This window comes from Temnothorax curvispinosus, unplaced genomic scaffold (genome assembly GCF_003070985.1).
Source record: "Temnothorax curvispinosus isolate PA1 unplaced genomic scaffold, ASM307098v1 QBEX01014299.1, whole genome shotgun sequence".
Lineage (NCBI taxonomy): Eukaryota > Metazoa > Arthropoda > Insecta > Hymenoptera > Formicidae > Temnothorax > Temnothorax curvispinosus.
In genome coordinates, this window is record NW_020224079.1 from 6298 (window position 1) to 29648 (window position 23351).

At 40.0% G+C, this 23351-nt stretch overlaps 1 protein-coding gene across 1 annotated transcript; it reads right to left on the reverse strand.

Annotated features, from left to right (window-relative positions):
- Positions 1–21208, reverse strand: LOC112464554 (neurogenic locus notch homolog protein 3-like). Its single transcript, XM_025031600.1, has 9 exons — positions 20985–21208; positions 10784–10927; positions 7345–7778; positions 6460–7012; positions 5521–5764; positions 5026–5294; positions 3040–4830; positions 2127–2584; positions 1–1652 (listed from the first exon to the last, which is right to left on the reverse strand). The coding sequence occupies exons 2-9, from the start codon at positions 10884–10886 to the stop codon at positions 1479–1481; spliced, it is 4026 nt and encodes a 1341-aa protein (XP_024887368.1). The 5' UTR covers positions 10887–10927; positions 20985–21208; the 3' UTR covers positions 1–1478.
- Between the last annotated feature and the right edge of the window lie 2143 nt (positions 21209–23351).

Sequence of the window (23351 nt, forward strand, 5' to 3'; positions counted from 1 at the left end):
TTAATTATTACATCCAGGTTCACGATTGGAAACATTCATCGATAAACAGCTAATATCAAGCTATCGACATGGTTACAATACAATACAGTTACATATGATCATTATCTATTTATTTATTTTATTGAAAATTTAATTGCGGACAATGAAGTTTTTATTTTGTATTTATTAATAAATAAATATTTACTGCATGAAAGAATAGAAGACTGAAAAATTTGAGAGAAATCATGTTTCTAAAAAAATTTTTTGACTGTTTTTCAATTTGACTTATCTTAATATGGTAGAGGAGGAATGGAATTTATGGGAACAATCTTTTATTGGAAAACAGAAGAATTCCGATCTTTATTCATCTATATAAATAATCGAACACAGTATAAATCTATAAATATAATAATCTATTTACAATCGTGCGACGTATTAACGTAATGACATTCTGCACCTCGAGATTTTCAGACCCCGAGGGGCAACCTTGCGTTAATGACTCCCACATCAAAGAGGTAATGAAGACAAATACCAATGAAAATAATAAAATCAATTCCCATACCTAGTTCCTCGACGATCAAACTAATGTCCATCGATAAACTCGTCATTCGCGAGTAAACGTTTCCGATTTAGCAAAAGAATCACTATCTTACATCTTACCTTAGAGAAGCGTGGATTATATCTTTCGATCCTGTATCAGAATCGCTTAAGTAAATTCACAAACGATTCATACAATTACAATATCAGAATGATGAATATCAGATATGTCTTAATAGCTGTTTATATAGAATTTACGGTCTTATGGATAATCTATAAAATTGTTTAATAAACACCGGATCCAAAAGTATCGCATTTGTTTGATCGTCAAGTCTATGGTCCGTAACGATGAATCTCGTGTGGACAATAAATTAATGCGAGACTGACAGTGAGATATACATGACATTGTTCTGACTACGATGTATACTATACCGTGTACGACATTAATTCGCGTTTCCAGTTGCACTTCTAATTCTTGAGCCTCTGTTTATTAATAGCCGCTGTCGCGAGACTGACAGTTGAGAACAAATTCGGCTACTTGACATAAGATGTTTAAAGACATTCAATGTTGCGAAAGCATAATTATATTCCTAATTATTCAATTTTTTTTTAAACAAACATTTTTCGAAAACGAAGACTCATATGTTGAGAAATCTTTTTCTACATTTTGGACATATCCTTTTACGAGAAATTATTCCCTTACCGATTATATTATCCGTCCCGTAAAGATAAAAAGAATTTAGAAATAAAGAAAGGCGCAAGAATTGAAGAATTACCGTGCGAGAGAGTTTATTATCCTTGGAAATGGCAAAGACACGTACTTCGAAGGATCCGACGCGTCCCTTTATACCCATATATTATACTCTCCATAAATCGCTACTTTGAGTACTCCTGGAAAAAGAAATTTAAGAATCACTGTCGTACAAGGTGGGAATTACCTATGTAAAAAGCGTTGAATCGTTTTATGCTCCGACGATGGTGTCTGACGTATGAATGTTCTCCAGCATCTGCTGCGCCGCTGTCTCCTTTTCTTTTTCATTCTGCTCTGCTCTTGATATCACGTAAACCGGCTGTTGGCTATAAGCGAGAAAGTGTTGGTCCATGGAAAACGTCTTCGCGGGATCTTTTAGCTTCATCTACAACAGATTTATTTAGATAGTTCAACGATCGATAGTCGGCATTGTAAATGATTCTAACGAACGTTAAAAATGTAGCAAGTACACTGTTAAATATTAAAAGATGAAATTTATACCAATATCTTGAGTAAATAGCATTTTGTTATTTTTAACTATCATGTGTGTCGAAATTTATGATTTTAACATAAAACAGTATTATTTTAACTCCATTTTAGTTAAATCAACATTGTTTTAATTAAATTAACGACATATTGAATAGGAGCCTCAATGGCCTTAATAGCGAACCTATAAGAACGGTTAAAAATGACTCAAATTGAGTATAACTTGACACTACAAATATAATAAAACAAAAATTAGATTTAGTAATAAAATAAAATTTAGCAGATAATCACATAGCTATTGCTAAATATAGAATACCTATAAATACAGGTTTAATATCTATTTATCTTATATATAAATTTTATGGATCCCTACTTTCTTGCGGTACAGCATCAGGAGAATGACGAGGCTGCTAATGACGAAGGCGCTACTCGCGGCGAGGACGATTGTGGCCGTTTGATAAAACGGCGTTTCCATTTGCGTGAGGATCTCACGTTGTTCCAACGCGACCATCCGGCTCTGTGTTGCCACGGGTGTGGAGCGATGCGTGAAACGCGAAGTCGTCGCGTCCGCGGACGAGCCCAGCATGGATAACTTCTGGATTCGCGTGAGTTCTTCCAGGTGGAACGCCACGTCCACCTTGTTTGCGCCAACGATCTCGAAGCTCAAGATCGCCGAATCCTGATTGATTTCCACTCGCACGTCTTTCCGGAGTCTCGCACCGAGCTCGCGCAGAAAATTCTCGGCCTCTCGGACGAATCGCGTCTCGTCGCTGGCGAGGAACCGACCGGGGAAGCGTAACGTCACGTCGACAGCCTCGACTGGAGTCGGCACTTTAATATATTAATGTAACAGATATTATAATTATGTTGCGTTTGCTGTGCTGTAATATAACATTGTTTGAAAATTGTTTTATTAAAATTTATAATTGAAAATTTTAATTTAATAACACAAAAACACTCGTGTGCATAGAAAAAAAGAAGTGTCAAAATATTACGCAACAATTTTATGATTATACTGCGTTAAAAGATAACTTAAAGAAAACTTGCTTGAATAAAGTCATTTACATAGTTAAAGTTTTATCCAGTTTAACCAAAAAAAAGTTAAAATAGAATGAGATTGAGATTCTTATAAGAAGATTATAGATTGTTGCGTATGTACGAGTATATAAGTTTTGATTTGTCTTCTATTTTTCTGCATGTGCATATAATATTTAATTGCAGTCCCAATCGCACATTTGTCGAGTTATTGCAATTAGGTTTTATATTTGAAGAAACCTTTCACTTACGGCAAATGCTCGTTCCCTTCAAAAATGGCTCAGATCCAATCAGTTGATTGCCGGCTTCGTCTACACACCAGCACGTGTCGCCGGCGCATTGTGTGGGCTCGAATCTACCCTGCGGGTCGCATATCGCCGGCACGTGACCTTTGTCCTTCATCGCCTGGCACCTGGTCCCGAGGATCTTTCCCACTTGCCGTTCGTCCGTTTCCAAGTTCAGCAGAGCGTCCTCCATGATCGCTTGAATCTCACGATCTATCTCCTGCGACTCCGGTCTTCTGCCGCCTCGTCTCGCTTGCCGAAAGTTGCACTTGGGCTCGGCGGTCCGGGTGAGCGAGCCCTTGATCGGTTGGCCTTTACGATTCACGCACCAGCAGACGCCGACGTGCTCCAGACATTGCACCGGTTCCCACGTGCCGCTGTCGGGATTGCACTTGGGCAGGAACGTGGGCTGCTTGAGTCGCTGCGACCGCTTCAGGTTCTTCTCGCGCAGCCTCTCGCACTGCGACAGCACGGGGCACACGGTGTCGCACACCAGCCGATTGGAGAAGTCGTTGTGGCCGAGGGTGCACTCGTGCTTACGCCGGCACTCGTTGCGCTCCGGATCGAAGAACCATCTCTCGGTCTCGTTGAAGCCCGCGCTCGGATTGCAGGGCACTCTTCGGGGCGGCTCGAAGCAGACCTCGCGCGGCTTCGGGCAGCACACCGCGTACTCGTCCAGCGGCGACAGCTCGCACTTGTGCGTCGACGGGCAGTGACGGCCGTGCGGGCCGCAGATTGCGATCGAGCCGTTTTGATCGAGCAACGGCGAGCTATTCGGACAGGGATTGTCCTTCTTCGGCAGGCAGACCGGTACCGGAGGACAGGGCGGCGCGCTACACGCGACCTCCACCATGCGACACGCCTCGTTCTCACCGCGGCACGTCACGCTGCGACACGGGTCGCGGCACGAGCACGTCGGACAGCCGGTGTCTGCGTTCAGCTCGAAGCCATCCGGACAGTCGAGCTTGCAGTCAATTTCCGGGCATCTCAAGGGCGTGTTGCAGCGCGGCACGACCCCTTCGAGGACCCGAGTACCCGCCGCTTCCTTGCCTTCCTCGTCCACGCACCAGCACATACCGTTGTGACATTGCACCGGCTCGAACGCGCCATCGGCATCGCACCTGGGTATGTAGATCCTCCTCGCGGGTTCGCCTGATTCCCTGGCGGCGTGCTCGGCGACCGCGCGAGCATGCTGACAGGCCGTGGCCATGACCGGCGCCACGCATTGCGTGCCGCAGCCGGTCGAGCAACATTTGTCGCCGGACGGGCACTCCTGATCGTTGCTGCACTGCAGCTCGCAGCTTGATGAACTCGGCACGAGATACGGACACTGACCCGGCTTGGTCGTGAGACACGCTGGTACTGCTGGACAATACTCGTTCGGACCGCAGTTTACATCGATCATCGTGCAGGTCTCGTGAGGGTCGCAGGTGACATCGCGGCATGGCTCGTGACAACGACACTGCTCGCAACCGGCTTCGTCTACCTCGTAGCCGTACGGGCAAATCAGATTGCAGTATAGACGTTTGCAGATCCGCGTGAGTTCCTTGATGGCTTCGCAGTCAGCCGAGGCGGCCGGGTCCAGTCCGGTCTTCAAGATCACCCCGCGGTGATTCACACATTTGCAGCTCGTACCGTTGTGACACTGCAGAGACTTGTAGCCGCCGTCCTGTTCGCACTGAGGCGCCGGGATTGCCAAGGACATTCCCTCCCTCGTACCTTCCATACGATCGTTAAAATCCCGAAGATACTCGCACACTAAATATTTTCGCAAAAAGAAATTGTCTTGTAAAAATCTCAAGAAGTAAAGTTTGATTTTTATAATTTTAATTTTTAAACTTTTATCTACGTATATCTAATATAATTCTACGTTTATCGTTATTGATGAATAGATATCATTTATGATAATAATTGAAATAACTTTATCATTATTGTTTATTATGGCGAAATTACTTGTAGGTGCCTTTGCGGGGCTTGTCGTTTCCATACAGCACACCGATCGACCGGCTTCCAGTACCATTGTGCACTTGTAGCCGTCGGGGCAAGTTTCGTTAGCGGAACATGTCGCGGCGTTTCCGTCTTGATCGATCAGCGGTGTCCCGAGGATGCAGGGGCTCTTATAAGTCTTTTTAGGTTTGCATTCCGGTTTTGTCAGACAGAGAAAATCGGGACAGTTATTCTCCCGCTTCAGGACACATTCTTGTCCCTCAGGGCATGGAAATCTATAAAAATAATAGTTTAAGATACATATCCGATTAATCTCTTATCATTAATCTCAATATATCAACACGGTTTTTTTAAATCTATTATATAATTCTGGTAATTTTAATAATTTATAATCACTTTTAAAATAAATTTTTTTATTAGTAAAACAAATAAAAGATAATAAATAAAATTATTTTTGGCTCGCAAATAAAGTATTAATTACTGATGCGTGGCGATGCTTACCCCTCGCACGGATCATCGCATTCGCATGTTGGACAACCGGAAGCGTCCGTTTTGAAGCCGTACTGGCAAACCTGAGCGCACTGCTGAGACGTGCAGGATGTCGGGAGCGAACGCGCCTTGCTTATCGATCTACAATCAATCTTCTCGGCGGGACCCATGGAGCCGGATATCTTTCTACCCTCATCGTCCACGCACCAGCAGACGAGGCCGTTTCTCGAGCACTGCCTCGTCTCGTAACCTCCATCTGCACAATTATTTTGCACTTTACATTGTTAAATATTAAAGTATGAAATTTAAATTAATCCCTGGTGGAAAAATGTTTCAGAATTTTTCATATTATTAATCGAAATTTTTATGAAAATTTCAAGACTCAGAATTTTAAGATTTTCTCAGATTGTTATACAAATTAAAACATTCTTTAGAAAAACTCAGACAAAATAATAATGAAATATTTCAGATTTTTCTCTCCCATCAACACCTCGTTATAGAGATCTGAATAAATATGAGAAAATCCACACAATTTATCAGAAATTTTCATACAGATACTGAAATATTCCGAAAATCCTCATTCAATTATTACTGAAAGCATCTAAGAAACATGACATATTTTTTCAGAATTTTTTAAAAGTCTAAAATATAAGAAATTTTTTCCCCAGGGATATCTTGAGTTAAATAACATTGTTATTTTTAACTACCATGTGTATCGAAATTTATTATTTTAACACAAAACAGTATTATTTTAACTTCATTAGTTTAGTTAAATCAACGACATATTGAATAGGAGCAGTGATGATCTATAGGAATGATAAAAAATGATTCAAATTGAGTATAATTTGACGCTACGAATTTAACAGCGTAGAAGCTCGACGTTTTCATCGTAAAGAAATGGCCACGACGAGTCGTCTGATTGATCCGGATACTTGATAGTTTATTCCTCACCTTCCATACACTGCGGAATGTAGCCACGACCCTGGCGCTCGGAGACGCTGAGTATCTCGGCAAGCATGCGGTCACGATGGCACGCGCTGAGGTCTCGGGGTATCGTGCACACGTTACCGCCGCAATTCTTGTTGCTGCAGCACTTTTGGGGCCCGGGGCACTCGAGGTCGTAGCGGCAAGTGGGCCCGCACGAGCCCGTCGTCGACTCTTCTGCGGGGCACGTGCCGGGTCGTTGTAGCTTCACGCTGGACGGACAGCAGACCCCGTATTCCTGTTTGGGCTCCACCAGGCAGCTGTACATCGGCGGACAAGTTGGTTTACCTGGCGTGTCGCCGCAGAGGAACGGCCGCGGCGAATCGGTGATCTGCAAGGGCTCGCCTGCCGGACAGATTGTCGATAAGGATCTGGTCTTCCGACAGCTGGGTACCGGGGGACACGGCTCCCGAAAACAACTCACGGCGATTAGCTCGCACGTCTGTCCGGCACCCGGACAGGTAACGCCGCGACAGGGATCCCTGCACTCGCATTTGGGACAGCCGGTGACCTCATTGATCTATGGAGAAGAGTTGGTTCTTTTATTATCAGATATTTTTAAAAAGCTTTTTCGTGCGAAAAGCATCGTAAATCAAAATTATTTTACATGAAGTATCTCTATCTAGTTAAAAATGTTTAATTCTACATAAATTCTCCTTTTTGTCTTTTAAAATATCAAAAATTGAAATTACTCAGTGATTTGTGCGAAATGGATCAATTGTTTCGAAAAATACGAGAAAAATATTTAACTTTTTCAAAAATACGAAAAAAATAAGAACTTTTTCAATACTGATAATTTTTAATTTACATTGAATATATGAAATATAAAGCAAATTTATATCTCGGATATACTTCGAATCCCAAGGGGCAGAGCATCCGACAGCTGTGAGCCGGGCAGTTCCGGGGCTTGTCGCAGTCGATGACATCCTTGCTGGGCGCCCTGGTGCCGGGTATCTCGGCGCCGATCTCGTCGACGCACCAACAGCTGCGGCCTTGCGGCTCGCATTGTATCCTCTCGAACTCGCCGGTCACGTTGCTGCATTGCGGCACGAACTGCGAGGGGCCCCGGGCGCCGAGGGCCCGCGACCTCCTCACAGCCGCCAAAGCCAGCTGTTCGCATCCGGTTAACTCGCCCGCGACGCAGCGGAAGCCGCACGCGGTCTGGCAGCAGCGTTCCTCCGGTGTGCCTTGGCATTGGTAGTCATTCTTACAGGCCGGTGCCCTCGATGGACACACGTTCTGTTCGACAAGGGCTGGACATCGACCGGCGGCTCTCAGCAACGGCTCTGCAAATTACGCGATTCGCAAATCCGGATGTAAGTCTCTCAGTTTTTGGATAGTTTAGCACGAAAAAATTAGAACAATTGTACAATTTATAAAATCCATTTTGAACATGATTTTCTGTTCAAAATGAATCTTTTTTTAATATTAGTTATTATTTAGTCATTAAATCTAATTAAAATTTAGTTAGATTTAATAGTAATGGATTAACGATTTTTAATTATTGGTATTATGTTGGTAATTGTAGATTTATTTCATTTTCGCGCTGATGTCTTCGAATGACTCATGAATAACGAGGGTAGCAAAGATTTCTAACGCATTTGATCATGTGATGATGTTTTATTAAAAAAGTTGAATTTTTCTTTCTTTCTTTATAATTTCCAATTTTCTCATGCTATCGCAGTACAATGTGTGATTTAGTTGAAATCCGAAAAGGATTCAGTATAGCTTTGTGTTCTTTTTTGCGGTGTATAAAAAGAAGTTTTTAAATTAATATCCAGGGACATCATGGTTCAAAAAGTAACATTTCGCGAGCAATCAAGATTCATAGACAAAATTTGTTTAGAGAAAATCAAAATTATTTAATTCTTTCCCCGGGAAAATGAATGTTAAAGATAATTTTCGGTTGAAAACAGAGCGACACAAAGCGTGTACCAAGCACACACTGTGAGCCCAGATTTAAGTTGTATTAATGAGTTACATTAAGGGGAGCTTTAACAATTCACCGAGAAATAAGGTGCTTTCTCAGATGAGAAGCCGAGAGGCGGGGTTTTTGAGCACGCTCGGACTAAAGTGTAGCACAACGATGATAATAATAATAAAAATAGCTGAAGCCGACGGCTAACGGTTCCTCGGCATCCTACTGCCACACTTACTATACTTACCTAACATGCTATGAGAGCGTTTCAAGGCGGCACCGTAATAGCGAATGCCTTCGAGCATTCAAGAAGAGAAAAAATATGGGATAAACGAACGAAATGTTTATCATTACAAAAAAAATACGGAAACGAATGTACAGAAACCCTGGTAAAAAAAATTATATACCCTGGTAAAAAAAAATTCTCATATTTTCTCAGAAATTTTCTAAGTTTTCTTATAGTAGATTTATGCAAAATTCTGAAAAAAAGGCAAATATCAGGTACATCAGTAATAATTGGATGAGAATTTTCGGAATATTTCAGTATCTGTACGTATGAAAATTTCTGATAAATGAGTGGATTGATTTTCTCATATTTATTCAGATTTCTACAAAGATGTGTTGACGGACAAAAATCTGAGATATTTTTCCACCAAGGTAAGTAAAAAACCGATAAAATTTCTAAAAGCGCGAGACTCAAATGACAATCGATCAGTTATTACAATTGCTTTTAATTTGAAATGGAGTCTCCGACTAAAAATACACACGGTATTGATAAGCAATAAGAATTTAAAAAAATGTACGAATAAATCTTTTCAACTTGAAGAATTAAGTTCCTGGTGCAAATTTATGCATGACGCGCATGGCAGTTCGCCGTGCGCGTTCCGTTACATGACACATATTAATACGCAGAGAACGGTGATGCACGTTCCCGTGACAAATGAAGAAAGTGCCCGGCTCGGACGGGCATACGCGAAAAGAAAATCCACCCGATATTCCGTTTAGGTGTCCTCCAGCGAAAGTCCCCGAGTACGATGCACGTACGGCATGGCGTTGCCTATCAATCGTCCGTTTGTGGCGTGCGCATTTTTGAACGTGCATTCTCGCGTCCGTCCGTTGAAACAAAGTTTTGTAAAAACCCAGGTGAAATTCGGATGGCTTTCGCCGCGCGTCCAATTACCCAAATTGCCGATCCATCGCTCGCCGATTTCCTCGTCTCTCATATATATCTATTCAAACGAGTCATGATATTCGTGATAGAATACACTATACAGAATAAAATTCTATTGTATAATTATATAATTGTATATTATGTAGACCAAAAAATTCGTTGTTTTTTATTCTATTTCCCAATAAGCTCACAAATAGATTTAATATGTAACACATTGTGGAGTGAACATGTCACGCATGTATCTTCGATACAAATCTCCTTTAAAAGAGAGAAAGAAAAGAAAGAGTGAAAGGAGGGAGAGACTCGAGAAAAAAAAAACGAAGGGATGTGTTTTAATGATGTAGGAGAAATTCCAATTTGTTATTGGCATGCAAATCGGATCGCTCTCGATATTTATTGGGACGATTGTATCCTGCTGTAACACATTGGAATGGGAATCGATTACCGGAATACGAAATCGCAATCGGGAAGTTTCTAACCAGCAATATCACATTATAATCGTGTATGGATACATCGCATTGCCGATCGTCTACGTCATGTACATTGATGACCGGAAAACGCGTGTGATTCACGCATGCGATCACTCGACTGACCGTGCGTATGACATGAAACTCGTAATGGGTTTAATGATTATCGAGGATTGCAACCAATTTAATTCTGTCCAGTTTAGATTCCGAGGCTACGCGCGAAAATGATCTCTATATCTCAATTCGTGACAGCAAAATCGCCGCGTATCTTGTTATGACGTGGAAAATTAAACTCGTTTGCAAATTTTCAATATTTAATTGTTACTGCAAACAGATAGATGGCTATTAATCAATAATCCTTTTAAGATATATGTGGAATATTATTAACTTGGTAAAATCTGAAAAAAGAAAGGAAAAAGAGAAGCGCTCGTTTTTCTTTTTCGATTTTCAGTTCTGGAAATATTGCTGTAAAAACTGATTGATTCGCTAAATTAAACAAAAATAGAAACAGCTCTATGAAAACTGTGAAGAATTAAATTAAAAAAGAAATTAATTAAAGTGACACTTGGTGTTGTGCAAACTAAAATGTATTTTTGAAAGACATTCTTTTATCTCTTTTTTTTTTTTAATAATAGTACGCTTTGGGTTTGCGAGCACAGACACCGAGACACGAGACAAATTAACGAGGAGTAAATAATGAAAGATCAGAAAAGAAAATAGAAAACGAGGACGTACCGGCGGAAGTCGATGTCGATAGCGAGAGGACGAGCAGCAGACAAGTCGATGACACCCACACAACGGCGCAGGCAAGCCCACCGTTGCAGAAATCACGGCGCATCCTCAGCGCATCAAGTAATTTTTGGAGCCGTCCGCTATTATCTGGAACAGTCACACAATCGCGGTCTTGATTAAAATACGACCCCCAGCCGTCGCGATAATCGGATGGAAATGCTAATTGCCATGGGGGTGCCCCGTACTCGTCGCACAATCGTTTACCTTCACTCGAAATGGGAGTGGAAACGGCCTTCGTTTCAACGCGATGCATTCTTTATAAATCAACGGCGAGGTTCGTTGACTTTTCTCTTTCAGGTACGCCATCCCCGCGGAAATATCGTTATCCCCCCCCCCCCCCCGTTATGGTAGAGAGTTCTCTCTCTCGTCTTTTTCGTAGTCACCGTCAGTCAGGGCCCTCCCCTTTAAAGCCGGTGGAATAACAATGGAAGTTATGTCTCCTTATTCGTTATGCCGCGGGGGATATTCTAATGCGCTCTCTCCTACGTTATTCATGAGCCGAAGTCGACTTTAAGATCTACGAATTGTCGGACCGTTTTCTTTCGTTTTCTTTTTACTACTCTTCCTTTTGCGCATCGTTACAAGCCCGGCTTGGCGACGTAAGTATATCGTTTCTTTTCATCGCGGCGATTATCCGGCCGCGCCCGTTGTGACCGTCCCGAGATGTTCCTCTCAGGCGGTTCGTAATTAAAAATAAAAGTAAGAGAGAATCATAAACGACCGTCTCTTGTCTACCATTAATGCAATTACAAATTCTAATGTCAATGTATTGACTGATTACGATAAATTGGTCGTAATATCGCTGCTATTACTGTAGAAATGAAAACACATTATTGTCATTAATAATGTGTCATTGTTACATCGTTAACATTAGTTTGCATAAACTAATGATGTTTAGGCCAACAATTAATTGTTTCAGAAAATATGATTTAATGCAAAAAAATAAAATCTCGATGAACAATGGAATAGAGACGCTTCGCATAATCAATACTGATAAAAATAAAAATAATACTCGTGAATACGCGGTAAATATTTTAAGCGATATTTCCGATAAGCTCTATAATGCAAAGAAGCCTATCTCTCCCCTCACGGGACCGTACGTCTTTAATGCACCGTACTTCGTGATTTATATGGCGATAGCTGGCAAGGCTGCTCGACGGTGAAATTACCGGCGCGTTGCGGCGGTTACATCCTCTGGGAAGTCCTCGAATTTAGGGTGTAGCCAGGGAACATGAATAATGCAACGTTAGTGGGATATGGCCGTAATGCCATTCCACTTCTTGGTGCATGATAGCGATTACATGGAGCAATCGCGCCGAGATTATACCAGATTAGTCATTAGTCTGTTGACCGTCGACGCGCGGAGACGGTGATTTCCGCGTATCTATTGCGACATATACGTGATTGACGAACGCGGGAGGCTTCTCCGTTCCGAAACGACGTTCTTGGGATTCTTCAACTTTCATTTTACGACGTGAATCGATAAGGAGGAGCTACGACCCCGAGCTTTATTTCTATTCGATGTAGCCCCATTTCAATACTTTTTCCTCCAGCAGCTATGTAGAGGGATATATCCTGGTTAAAAATGAAAGATGTTACCTCTATCTTTTATGAAAATATGTCGTTCATATTCGTCCGAATCGACCTGAATAAGAGAACAAACTCGCGCGAGAAAGTTTTCGTTTATTCGCGCTTTATTTAAGGCATGGCCCGTTAATTATTCGTGACAGTAAAAATAGAGACGACGGGTAAATGGGACCGAAAGGTGGACTCGATTGAAATAAACATACTTTGTGTTCAGAAAATACGACAATTCTAAAATAATTACAAAGTTAAATGCAACAGTAGCTCGGCATTTTTTTTTAAAGTTAATAGAAAAGAATAAAGATTAACTTCCTCAATCTTAAAATTAGTTTTAGCGAGCTCTTTGAAAAAGCGCATTAGATCGCTCTCGTATTGCATCTTTCATCAGAGCTGTTGTACTTTCTGACAACAAAAGAGTAAGTGGAAGAAGTCGGTCCATAGTCAGGTAGCTAATCGTTAGTCTCTCCGCAACATAAAATCATTTTGCTGTACTTGTGCGTATTCGAGTAAACCCCACAATATGATATAATATAACAATATTATGCATAGAATATGATACATTAAATCAAAAATATCATCCGCATGGAATGTAATACATCGAATGGAATAGTCATTGTTGAATCAAGCGATTGAATCAAAGGGCTATATATAATGAACGAGCACGGGCTTCATTACGCTCTAAAGAGACCGTCCTCCACGCTTTATATATCGGCATCAGTTATCGAGTGATTCGACTCTCATCTCCAATACCGAGTTTCTACTCGATCGTGATATTTTCTTCAACGGTTCATATAAGCGGCTGCGTGCGTCTACTCTCTCACGGTTGATTCACCGGATGTGGGTCACTCGTCGTCATCGGAGTCTTCCTTCCGGATCTTAGCCTTCAAACTTTCTATTGTCGCGGTGCGTCGGTCGTATGGATTCCCGAATGCGTCATCGTCGGTACACTTTCGTGAGAAAAAGAGGAGAGGAGAAGAAGGAAGTCGCTTATATGAGAGATCGAAGGCAGGTGGAAGATCGGCATCTCTTCCAGGGAAAGAATCTCGCCGTCGCGATCGCGTGAATGAGAAAAGAAGTCGAAGTCACGTTGTCGGGCGTATATATACCGGAATCAAGGAGTGGGCCGCGCCGACCGACCGACCGAAAAGAAAAGGAACAGGACGTCGCGCGTCGTATCCCTTCACGTTCTTCGGGAACAATAAGTGGCACGGCCATGTAATAAACGCCACGATGCGGTTTTAGAGACGACAGAGTTAACGAATAACTGTCACTCGCAAGACGGCATTGTTATTAAACCCGATCGTTTCATTATTGAGATGTACCGGAACCCCGGAGGGACTTATTAAAGAGTGCCGGATGAATCTTCCTTAAATATGCAAAATTCAAAAGACAGTTGAATTAAAAATTAAAACAGATTCTGCGCAATTTATTTGATGTATTCTAATTCAGCGTCAATTTGATCGAATCGGTACCGACATTAACAACTATTGAATATGGTATTTGTACATTTACAAATTAAAATACGGGAAAATATGAGAGTTTAATTCTACATCTTACATTAAAACTTAAGAGAAGGCTTTAATTTTTGAAGCGTCTAGTTTTTCAACGATTTGTTACATCTTCGATTAATATCTTCATTATATATAGCTGCGATTTTACTCGAATAATAATGGTTTTGACGTTTCACACTGGAAATTGCGCACTCAAACGCAAAGTGCACTTGGCTAATGGCTGCTGCATAGTGGCACAGAAACAGTTACGTGCGAAAGTTATCTCGAGCTTCCTTTGTTTAATGACATCAGTGCTTTCCTTAGATTCTAAAGAGTGGTCGTATATATATATTATGCAATTATGCATAGAAATTATTGTATATTCGCAATAAATGCTACTTTATCCAAATTATTGTCGCGTTATATTTAGGCGCGTTATTAAACAATTTGTTAATTTTATCATATTCAATATATATGCTTTTCTCTTTATCGTTATTATTCTCCTTTGCGTTTCTGAATATATATAGGTATTTCTTCAGAATTACGTTATATATATTTTTATATTATTTCCTATTTATTTTTAATAAATATGAATATGATTTATCAACTACTATACGCTTTAAAGGAAGCCTACCTCAAGTTGAATAACACAAATTTTCATATTTACACTGTCTTTCTTCTCTTCATATTAAACTCTATATCTCCGAAAATATACATTCGTTGGTTGAGTTCCTCCGAAACGTGTCTCGTAAGCTTTTGCAATATTCACGTCTACAAATGGGAATAAGACACGAAGCCTGTGGCCTCTAAAACCTTGCGACTTAGGTCACAAAATTCTAAGCAGCACTCCTGGAAATAAAACTTGCTCACAAAAGCACTTCGCAACCAAGTTTATGATAACATTTAGATAAAATATTTAATTGGCGTGCAAATACCGAGGGTATTTGAACGATACTTTTTGCTTTTCCTTTCTGCGTTCCCCTAAAGTTCGAATATTTATGGCGCATACCACAAAGTCGGAGACGGGCCTCTCGTCGGTAATTTTCAGGATCCGGTGGAGGCACGCCAAATCTTGGGCGAAATAAATATGTGGAAGAACGTGCATCGCATACTTAATAAGGAGGGGACTCGCCGACAGCGCGCTTTGGGATCGCGTGCATGATTCATCTTTTTTAATCGTACAGTAAGGTATTCGTATCGGAGAACCGCATGCGTTGGATCTTGCAGCAGCCAAAATGGCAGTCTATAACTTTCTTATTAACGCGCGTTTCGCATCCTATATAAAATTCGTTTCATCGTAACGCATTACCAACTTTGTGTTATGCGAGTGTTAAACTCGCGTCGTCACTTTTTGTCACAAGAAATTCTTGTATTTTATATGGCATCGTAAACACGATTTTTCAACGCATTAAACAATGTACTTGCGTAAAATATAATTATCGTTAGCGGGTTGAGGCTAAATATTGTAATGTAAAGATAAATTTTCTATTATGAATATTATTTTATACAATTTGGTGTGAAATTGGATTACTCTTTGTAATATATTTTATATATTTATTTATCATTCTTTATTCTGTTTAGATTTCTATTCTCCTTTTCTAGATAATCAGGATAAGACATAAATTTCTATTAAGCCTACTTAAATTTAAAAAAAATTATTTATGCCAATAATGATGGATTAGCTGCTAAAGAGAACATATTATAAAGCAAAATTCGCTCCATCCTGTTACCTGCCGAATCGATAAATTTGTAATTGATTCCCCTGCTCACATGAAGCTCTAATCGATATGAGTCACATCCTGTTTGGTCGGAATAATTATGGTTGGGAATGTTACACAAAATGTGCCTCTTAGAAATTCTTTGTCCGATTTGGAATTGATTTTTCCTCAAGGAAAACGTCAAAACGTCGATAACTGTCTATAACTCTTGAATAACTGACAACTAAAGAGAGATTTGTAGCCAAGCTTCAGAAAGGAACATTAATGCTGAAATCACGTTTCTCAAACGGATATTACTTTAACAGAGTTCGAAAATTTAAAACTTCGTTATAACAATAACAGAATTTTAATTCAAAGCTTAGTTATAAAATATGTACAGATATACGATTAAAAGCTGAAAAACGCATTAAATGATTTTCCTCGATATTCTTGATGAGAACAAATCGTATTCAAATTGGGCCGAAAAAAATTGTGATTGAAATTAATAACCACTAATTTTAGGCTATCTTGTAAAGGCAGGTGCATCTATATAAATCGACGTGAGCAAGAAACGTTGTAGGCCGCGCAACCCGCCGGTCGTTCCGATCTGATTAGCACGCTGATATAACATTCAATTTCCCACAGCAGGTTACTGATATACGGATACCTTTGGATGATGTGCGTTCCAGATCGCGTTTCCTGAATGCAAACGGCCGGAAGAGTAAACGCGCGATAGAACGGTTCGATGGACGGGTTGTTTTTTGCACGCCGCGCGCCGTTGCAAATTTTTATTCGGATGGAACCGCACGGAAGTGTGTCATCTCTTCACAAAGCTAAACTGTAATGAAAATTCTAACGGATGTTCAACTGCCAGAACCGGATTTGAAGTACTATACAGGCGTGGATCCGAAATAAAAAAGAATTAATGAAAAGGATATAGATAAAAAAATCTTTAAAAAAGCACAGAAGAGAGATTTTTTAAAAAGCAGAAAAATAATGCAATATATACCTGCAATATATGTATATAAATAATGCAATATATACGTACATTAATTTTGATTTTGATTATTTAAAACAGTTAAAGTTATATTTCGAATGTATATCTGGTATATCTTGCATATTTCGAGATATTTGGAATGCCGGATAGCTTATGGGCTATCAATAATAATGGAGCAGTCAACCGTTATCAGAGACTCCGGTTCGATTCACGGTTCTGCTACTCCTGCTACTGAATATGATATAAGGAATTTTGAATAGAAGTATATTATTCCATTGTAATCAAACTAGAACCGAAAGCAAAAATAAATTCCAAGGTAACATTATTGCAAGAATAATAAAGAAATAGGAAATCGTGAAGGGGGTATCGCCTTTAAAGAAATGCAAAAGGAAGAAAAAAAAAATTATAATATTGTCACGCGGTGATTAGTTTTTTCATCAGCTATAGAATGCGTGTTACGTTTGAATTAATAGAACATGTGAATAAATAATACACAAATATATAAAATTGCTTAGTACCTGAAAACAAAACTGATCTTTATTTCAATCTCATATATTTTGATCGAAGTAATAATTGCGATTCCCAAATTCTATGATGTAACATTCGAATGCGACATACTTTTTTCGCAAAGCGTGTGAACTAACTTGTTTTATCGTCACGTAATCCCCATGACGGAAAACCAAAGTGCATACGAAATCAGGACGAGCGCGCGAGTTGATGCGAGAAAAAGAAAACGTTTTCCACCACGAGATAAAAATCACTACCGGCTACTGGCCTCGGTCGGCGTTGCTCTGAAACCGACGATCCATGGATTTCCACCTACGGATTCTTTCTCCCGCGGGACAAAATGCTACGGAAATTCTCATTCGCCCAGAGTCCTTTTTTTCCTCCCCCCAAAAACATCACGATGTTCCGTAACATCGCATCACTGCCAGCAGTTTGAAAAATCGACGATCTCCCTGCTGTTTCAAATTCTGTACGCATGCACAGGACCAGATTTTTGCATTGGACTTTTCATACTAGATACAGTGTGTCTGAAGTCAACAAAATCTTTTAAAGTCTGCAAAAATAACACGTCAGAAAATTTAAAAAGTTATTAAATTTTAGCCATCGAAGTACCTACTAAGAAATTTGTTTGGCTCTTTTTGCAGAAAAATATCAATTTCGAGACGAAAACATACAAACATATTGAACTCCCGATATGACGTTTAGCTGGAAGAAATTAAAATAACATTTCGCTCGTATCGATTTATCGTAAAATATTACGTACACATATATATCTCTTCTCTTTAATATTACATGAAGTCTTGCTTCGAAATAAAGCGAAGCTGTGTGGAGTGAAATAGAAAAAGGCACTTTCAATTTCGATTCCTATTTAGTCACTGTCAAAGCTGGCTGTAGGCAACAAATCATATTTAAAATTTTCTATATTCGTTGCCGGCTTGTGAATAAAAGACAAAAAAGAGGAGAGCGGTATAAAGGGTATAGACTGTCCTCTCATGTCGGAAGTTACGAGCGCGCCGCTATTTTCCTCGCGCAACACTATTGGAAATTCTTTGTGTGCTTTTGAAAGTAACGCGACGGGTGTTATCAGCCAGGCGACTACAAAGTACTGCAGATTGCCACAGAGGAGCACAGAGAGGCATTGAAAAATTCTCCTTCGTCGAAATTTCGATACTTCATCTCGTCGATCGAAATGTCATATCTTGTTATTTTCTTTGAGCAGTTCTACAGACGAATAGATTGTTAAGAAACGAAAAATGCGAATTCACAAAGATTGTGTGGGATTTTCGATAAAATTAATGGAACTGGAATGGAACTGGAATAAAATCCCAGACCGCTATACGGAAAGAAAAAAGTGTCAAATCAAAACTTATATACTCGTATACATGTAAAACAATCTATAATCTTTTTATAAGAATTTCAACTTTTTATTTCAATTTCTTTCCTTGGTTGATAAGCAAGTTTTTTTTTGTTTAACGCAATATAATTTTATTTCAAGATCTTTCCACACGTTAAAACTAAATATATTTTTAAATCAAGAATATATTTTTTTCTGCAATGTGTAGAATTGAATTGTTGAAATAAAACCTTTCACTTTGCCCAATGTGGTCGCGAAACGTGTTACGACACGTTCGGGTATGGTGCGATGAAATTTAATGTAGTTACAAAACATATTAAATGCTCATAAGTTTCAGTGTACCTGTGTTTTACTCGGTCGAAAGTTCCTCGGGAACGACGGTCGAACGGGCACGCGTGAAGGAAAAAAAAAAGAAAAAAAGAAACTGCTTTCACGTCCGCGTCGCGCGACGTGTGCGAGGATATCGCGAAAATAGAAAATGTTATACAACGCGGTAACAAACGGCGACTCCATCGCGATTCGAGGCGAAGATTCCGCTATGCGACGATGCTATTTGAAAATTCTTAGCGGTGCATTTCTGTGCAATGCAAACGCACACGCGCGCGAGATGCACGCGCGGGGGGCAGGGCACCGGTACGCGAAAACGTGCGTTTACACGGATATCGCATTCCATCACCGCTGCTTTAGAAAGTATATATACGCGCGAACGGGTTACGCGGGGAATTAATTAACTCGGGCACAGTACCGACTTGAGCAAGAATTTACCAAAAGCATTTATGACATCCAACAAAGTATATAGGATAAATTGGATGCAGTTCTGCAATGCGGAACCCACAAACTCCAAAACCTCACTTTTTCGCTAGAGCAAATATCGCGAGATATTGGAAGCAAAATTCTGCGCCAACGTTATCTCAAATACAATAACCGAATTATATATAATTTTCCTCAGATACAATTCCATATGCTACATGCGTTTACAGCAAATCTCCTGTCCGCTATACAGAACAAAAATCAATACAGAACTAAAAGTCGCGAAAATGGCGCTTGATTCCTTATTGCATCTAATTATAGTAATTATAGTACATAAAAGTAAAACCTAAAAATAAAAGTAAATCCTTTTTTTCAGAGTCCAAGAGTGTATAGGAATGTCCTTTTATATACTCTTAAGCTTCCACGAGTTAGATGAAGCACAATTGAATTAAAAATATAATAAAGAAAATAAGCGAATATAATCCACGTAATATTGTGTGGAAAAATGAGGAAACTGTGATGAAGGAATTTACTTCGAGAGATTATAAATAACTCAACTTTTTTAGACAGCAATGCACGTTGCTACCTAAAAAGTTAAATACGTATATATGTGTATATATACTTTAGGTGGAGAGTTTTACCGCAAAAATGCAGGAAATAATGTTCGATTACGATGTACTGGTAACGGATAATGGCTGTAAAAAGTTTCGGTACCGTCACTGGCGTCACTTTCTATTTAAGCGTTGGAAGAGTTGGGAGTGCAAAGACAGAAATCGTTTTAATACACGTTCAATCCCGCTATCTCGGTAAATATTAAACAACGTAGAAGTTCATTCGAACAACCAGATAACTCTTGTAATTTTGTATTCCCGCGTGTTCCGTGAAATATGAACACTCGCAGCGCAAACTTTTACGAAAGCGCGGCTAAGCTGAACATCGAACGCTTCGTTCTGGAGGAGCGATTTAACGTGAGGCATTTAAATAAAAGGATAAAGTTCCTTTGGCATTTCCACGGTACTATCTTCTTCGGGGAATATGGATCCATTTAAGCCTCATTCTAATCGCGGCCTGGAAAGTATTCTCTGTGAGAGAAAAGAATTTCTCCGCGCTCATAAATAAATCAGCGAGCGTCTCATGATGAGAAAGAAGGATTTTTCGCGTGTTGAGAATAAATCTCTGCTAGAAAGTTACAGGTGCTTAATAATTTTTTTTTGTGAAAAATCGGCTCGTTCGTCAACAAAACGTATCCAACCATCGATTAGCTCGGCGCAACAATATGAATTTTTGTTCAAAAATAGAACTGCAGTTTGATAAAACCGTTGGTAAACAATTAATCAATTTAGATTGTCAGTTCTCACAAATTGCTCCCCTAGCATTTCGATTAATTCTACAAAACTATTATTTCAATAGCTTATTCCTGCCGTTCGGTAAATTTTATATATAGCAGAAAACGTGATTATTGTTTATTTGTTTATCAATTCGCATGAAAAATAAATAACAGCGTACGCGACAACACAAATGTATGAAAGAATTAGACAGCATCAACTTGAAGTGAACGCGATAAACACGGAGTGTCACAAAATAAAAACAAAATGTCGTTAAAACATTGTTAAATATTAAAAGACTCGCGTGCACGCGCGACAAAAATGTTGCAATAAAATTTATATGCGCGACAACATATTTGAAAATCGAGAAGCTCTTCCGAATCGTTCGCGGTTCGTCCTCGTTTGCTCTTCGCGAAGTGTCACCGCAAGCCGGAACTCACCTCGCGATCGTAAGTCGTGTCCGTTCCCGAGGACGACGCCGGCGAACCGGAAATCCTGCGCGAAATCCTCTCGGTGTGTAAACCCTTTTGCGTAGCACCCCTAAGCACCACGTGTAACGACGACCGCGTCACGACTGCGTTTCGTTTTATTTACAACGACGGCACGGCGACGCCGCTCTCTCGTGTGGGTCCTCCGACGCGCGCCTCTCGCTCCTTCCGTTCAGTCCGCGCAGAACGACACCCGTATACTGGTTGTTCCCGGCAGGCCCGCCGCTCGGCGGCCTCGTATGATGACCCCCTTCTAGAATTCTACGGCCCTATACTGACGGCGTACGACACGTTCGCCAACGGCGCGTCGCGCGACGTCGGGATCGAAATCGATCACGGCTCCGAAAAGAAGATTTCGGCGGATGGGAGAGAAGAGTGATTATCCGCGCGATCCTCGAGGGCGGATCCTATAGACTTCGCGATTAACTTCCGCTTCGACGACAATCGCGGATCTCTCTCTTCTTAGTTCCTTGAGAGACTTTCTGTAGTTCGATTTAGTTTTAGTTCTTCGTATTATAATTTTTCATTTTTATTTTGTATGTTTCTTTTAACGGCTTAGCTCAGCTTGAACGTTATTCATAGTAATTTTTACTTTTATTATTTATAACTTAATTCCTTTTATATTATATTGTATTGCCTGAACATTAAATTTGTTTAGATGATAATAAATCATATTTTACGTGATAACGATCTATTTTGCTCGTCTCATGATTCTTTCACTTTGCTTTGCAAATACGAGCCTGACTGTAGTTTATTATTTCTTTAATTCTCATATATAAGTACAATCGTTAAGGGATGTTCGCCGAGTCTGTTTTGTTTGTTTTGCTTTACATTAAAATCTCATTTTGCCTGATTTCACATTAAAATTTCATTCGAGACTGTTATCGAGAATAAATTCGCGCTTCAATGACGGTATTTAACGGTTGCGAATTTCGTATAACGAGACGCTTGTTAGTCAGTTAGATTGCTATTGTACAAGCCCCGAAATGTGCGGTGTCACGACCGCGACGCGGTCACATCAATAATAAACGAGAGGGATTAATCGATGCGAACGGATTATCCAGGAGCACTGTGTGCCCCGGTGAGATTTCACTCCCATATGTCGAAAAAGATGCTGCTCCAACATTCGGTTCAATTTCCTCGAGAAATTCGTCACCGCGATCGCAGAAGAAACGAAAAAGGAATAAAGTACGCGAAAGAGGGAGATATTCCCGGAAATTCTAACTATGCGATTTTGCGAATTCTAATATCCGAATTTAGTAGAAATATTGTTGTAATATAGAACTCGGTCAGAGGTTGTCGACTCCATAAAAAGACGTGAAAATTTTATGAACATTTGAGAAGTAAATTTCGCTTCGATGTAATTTTAAAGACTTAACTGTTTTAGACTTAACTTGCGCACCTTAAATAATAAATTCATGTTCAGGTGGAGAAGATACATTTCTAATTTAATAACAATTTTTAATATTCCTTACTGTGTGTGTGTTTTGACGTTGTGATTTAGGAAAAGATATTTCTTGAATTCAATTAATTTAATAATGTCAATATTGTATATGTGATAATTATAATGTGTTAGCTAGATATCAATAACTCATGCGACGTTATGTATTTTACGTAAATACTATTAAATTCGTAGTGTCAAATTAAACTCAAATTTGTGTCATTTTTAATTATTCTTATAGGTCGTCACCGCTCTTATTCAATATGTTAATTTAACTGAACCAATCGAGTTAGAATGATATTGTGTTAAAAAATAATAAGTTTTGACAAAACTTACGGGGGTAGTTAAAAATAACAAAATGTTATTTAACTCAAGATATTGGTTTAAATTTCACCCTTTAATATTTAACGGTAAAAGATGCAAATATCCCTCTCATCGTCACAAGATTGTCAGATCATTACGCGCGTCGCGCCTGCTTTCAGCTATCTTTTCCTTCGCCGAACGAATCGTAGGTGTAATTCGGGTGCGTATTGAAAATTAACGCGATCTCGGACTTTGGTAGGCGAGGAATTCGATGCTCGCGCGCGACCCGCTAGTCACCTTTACGGTACTCGCGATACTTTCGGCTGAATCGCGCCGCGTCGGCGTGGAAACTCGCGCGGTGGAAGGTGGAACGCAAACGCGCGCTTTCGCGCTTTTTTCTCTGTCTGTGTGCTTTCGGACGCGTTGAAATGTCACGGATAAACTAATCGTGATTTTTACACGACGTTCTCCATAATAGCAATTCCTATGAATAATTGAGCGCGATTGAATCGCGCGGCTATATAATAAATGCTCATTCATGTTTTTTAATTAAGGCAAAATGTAAGTTCGTAAAC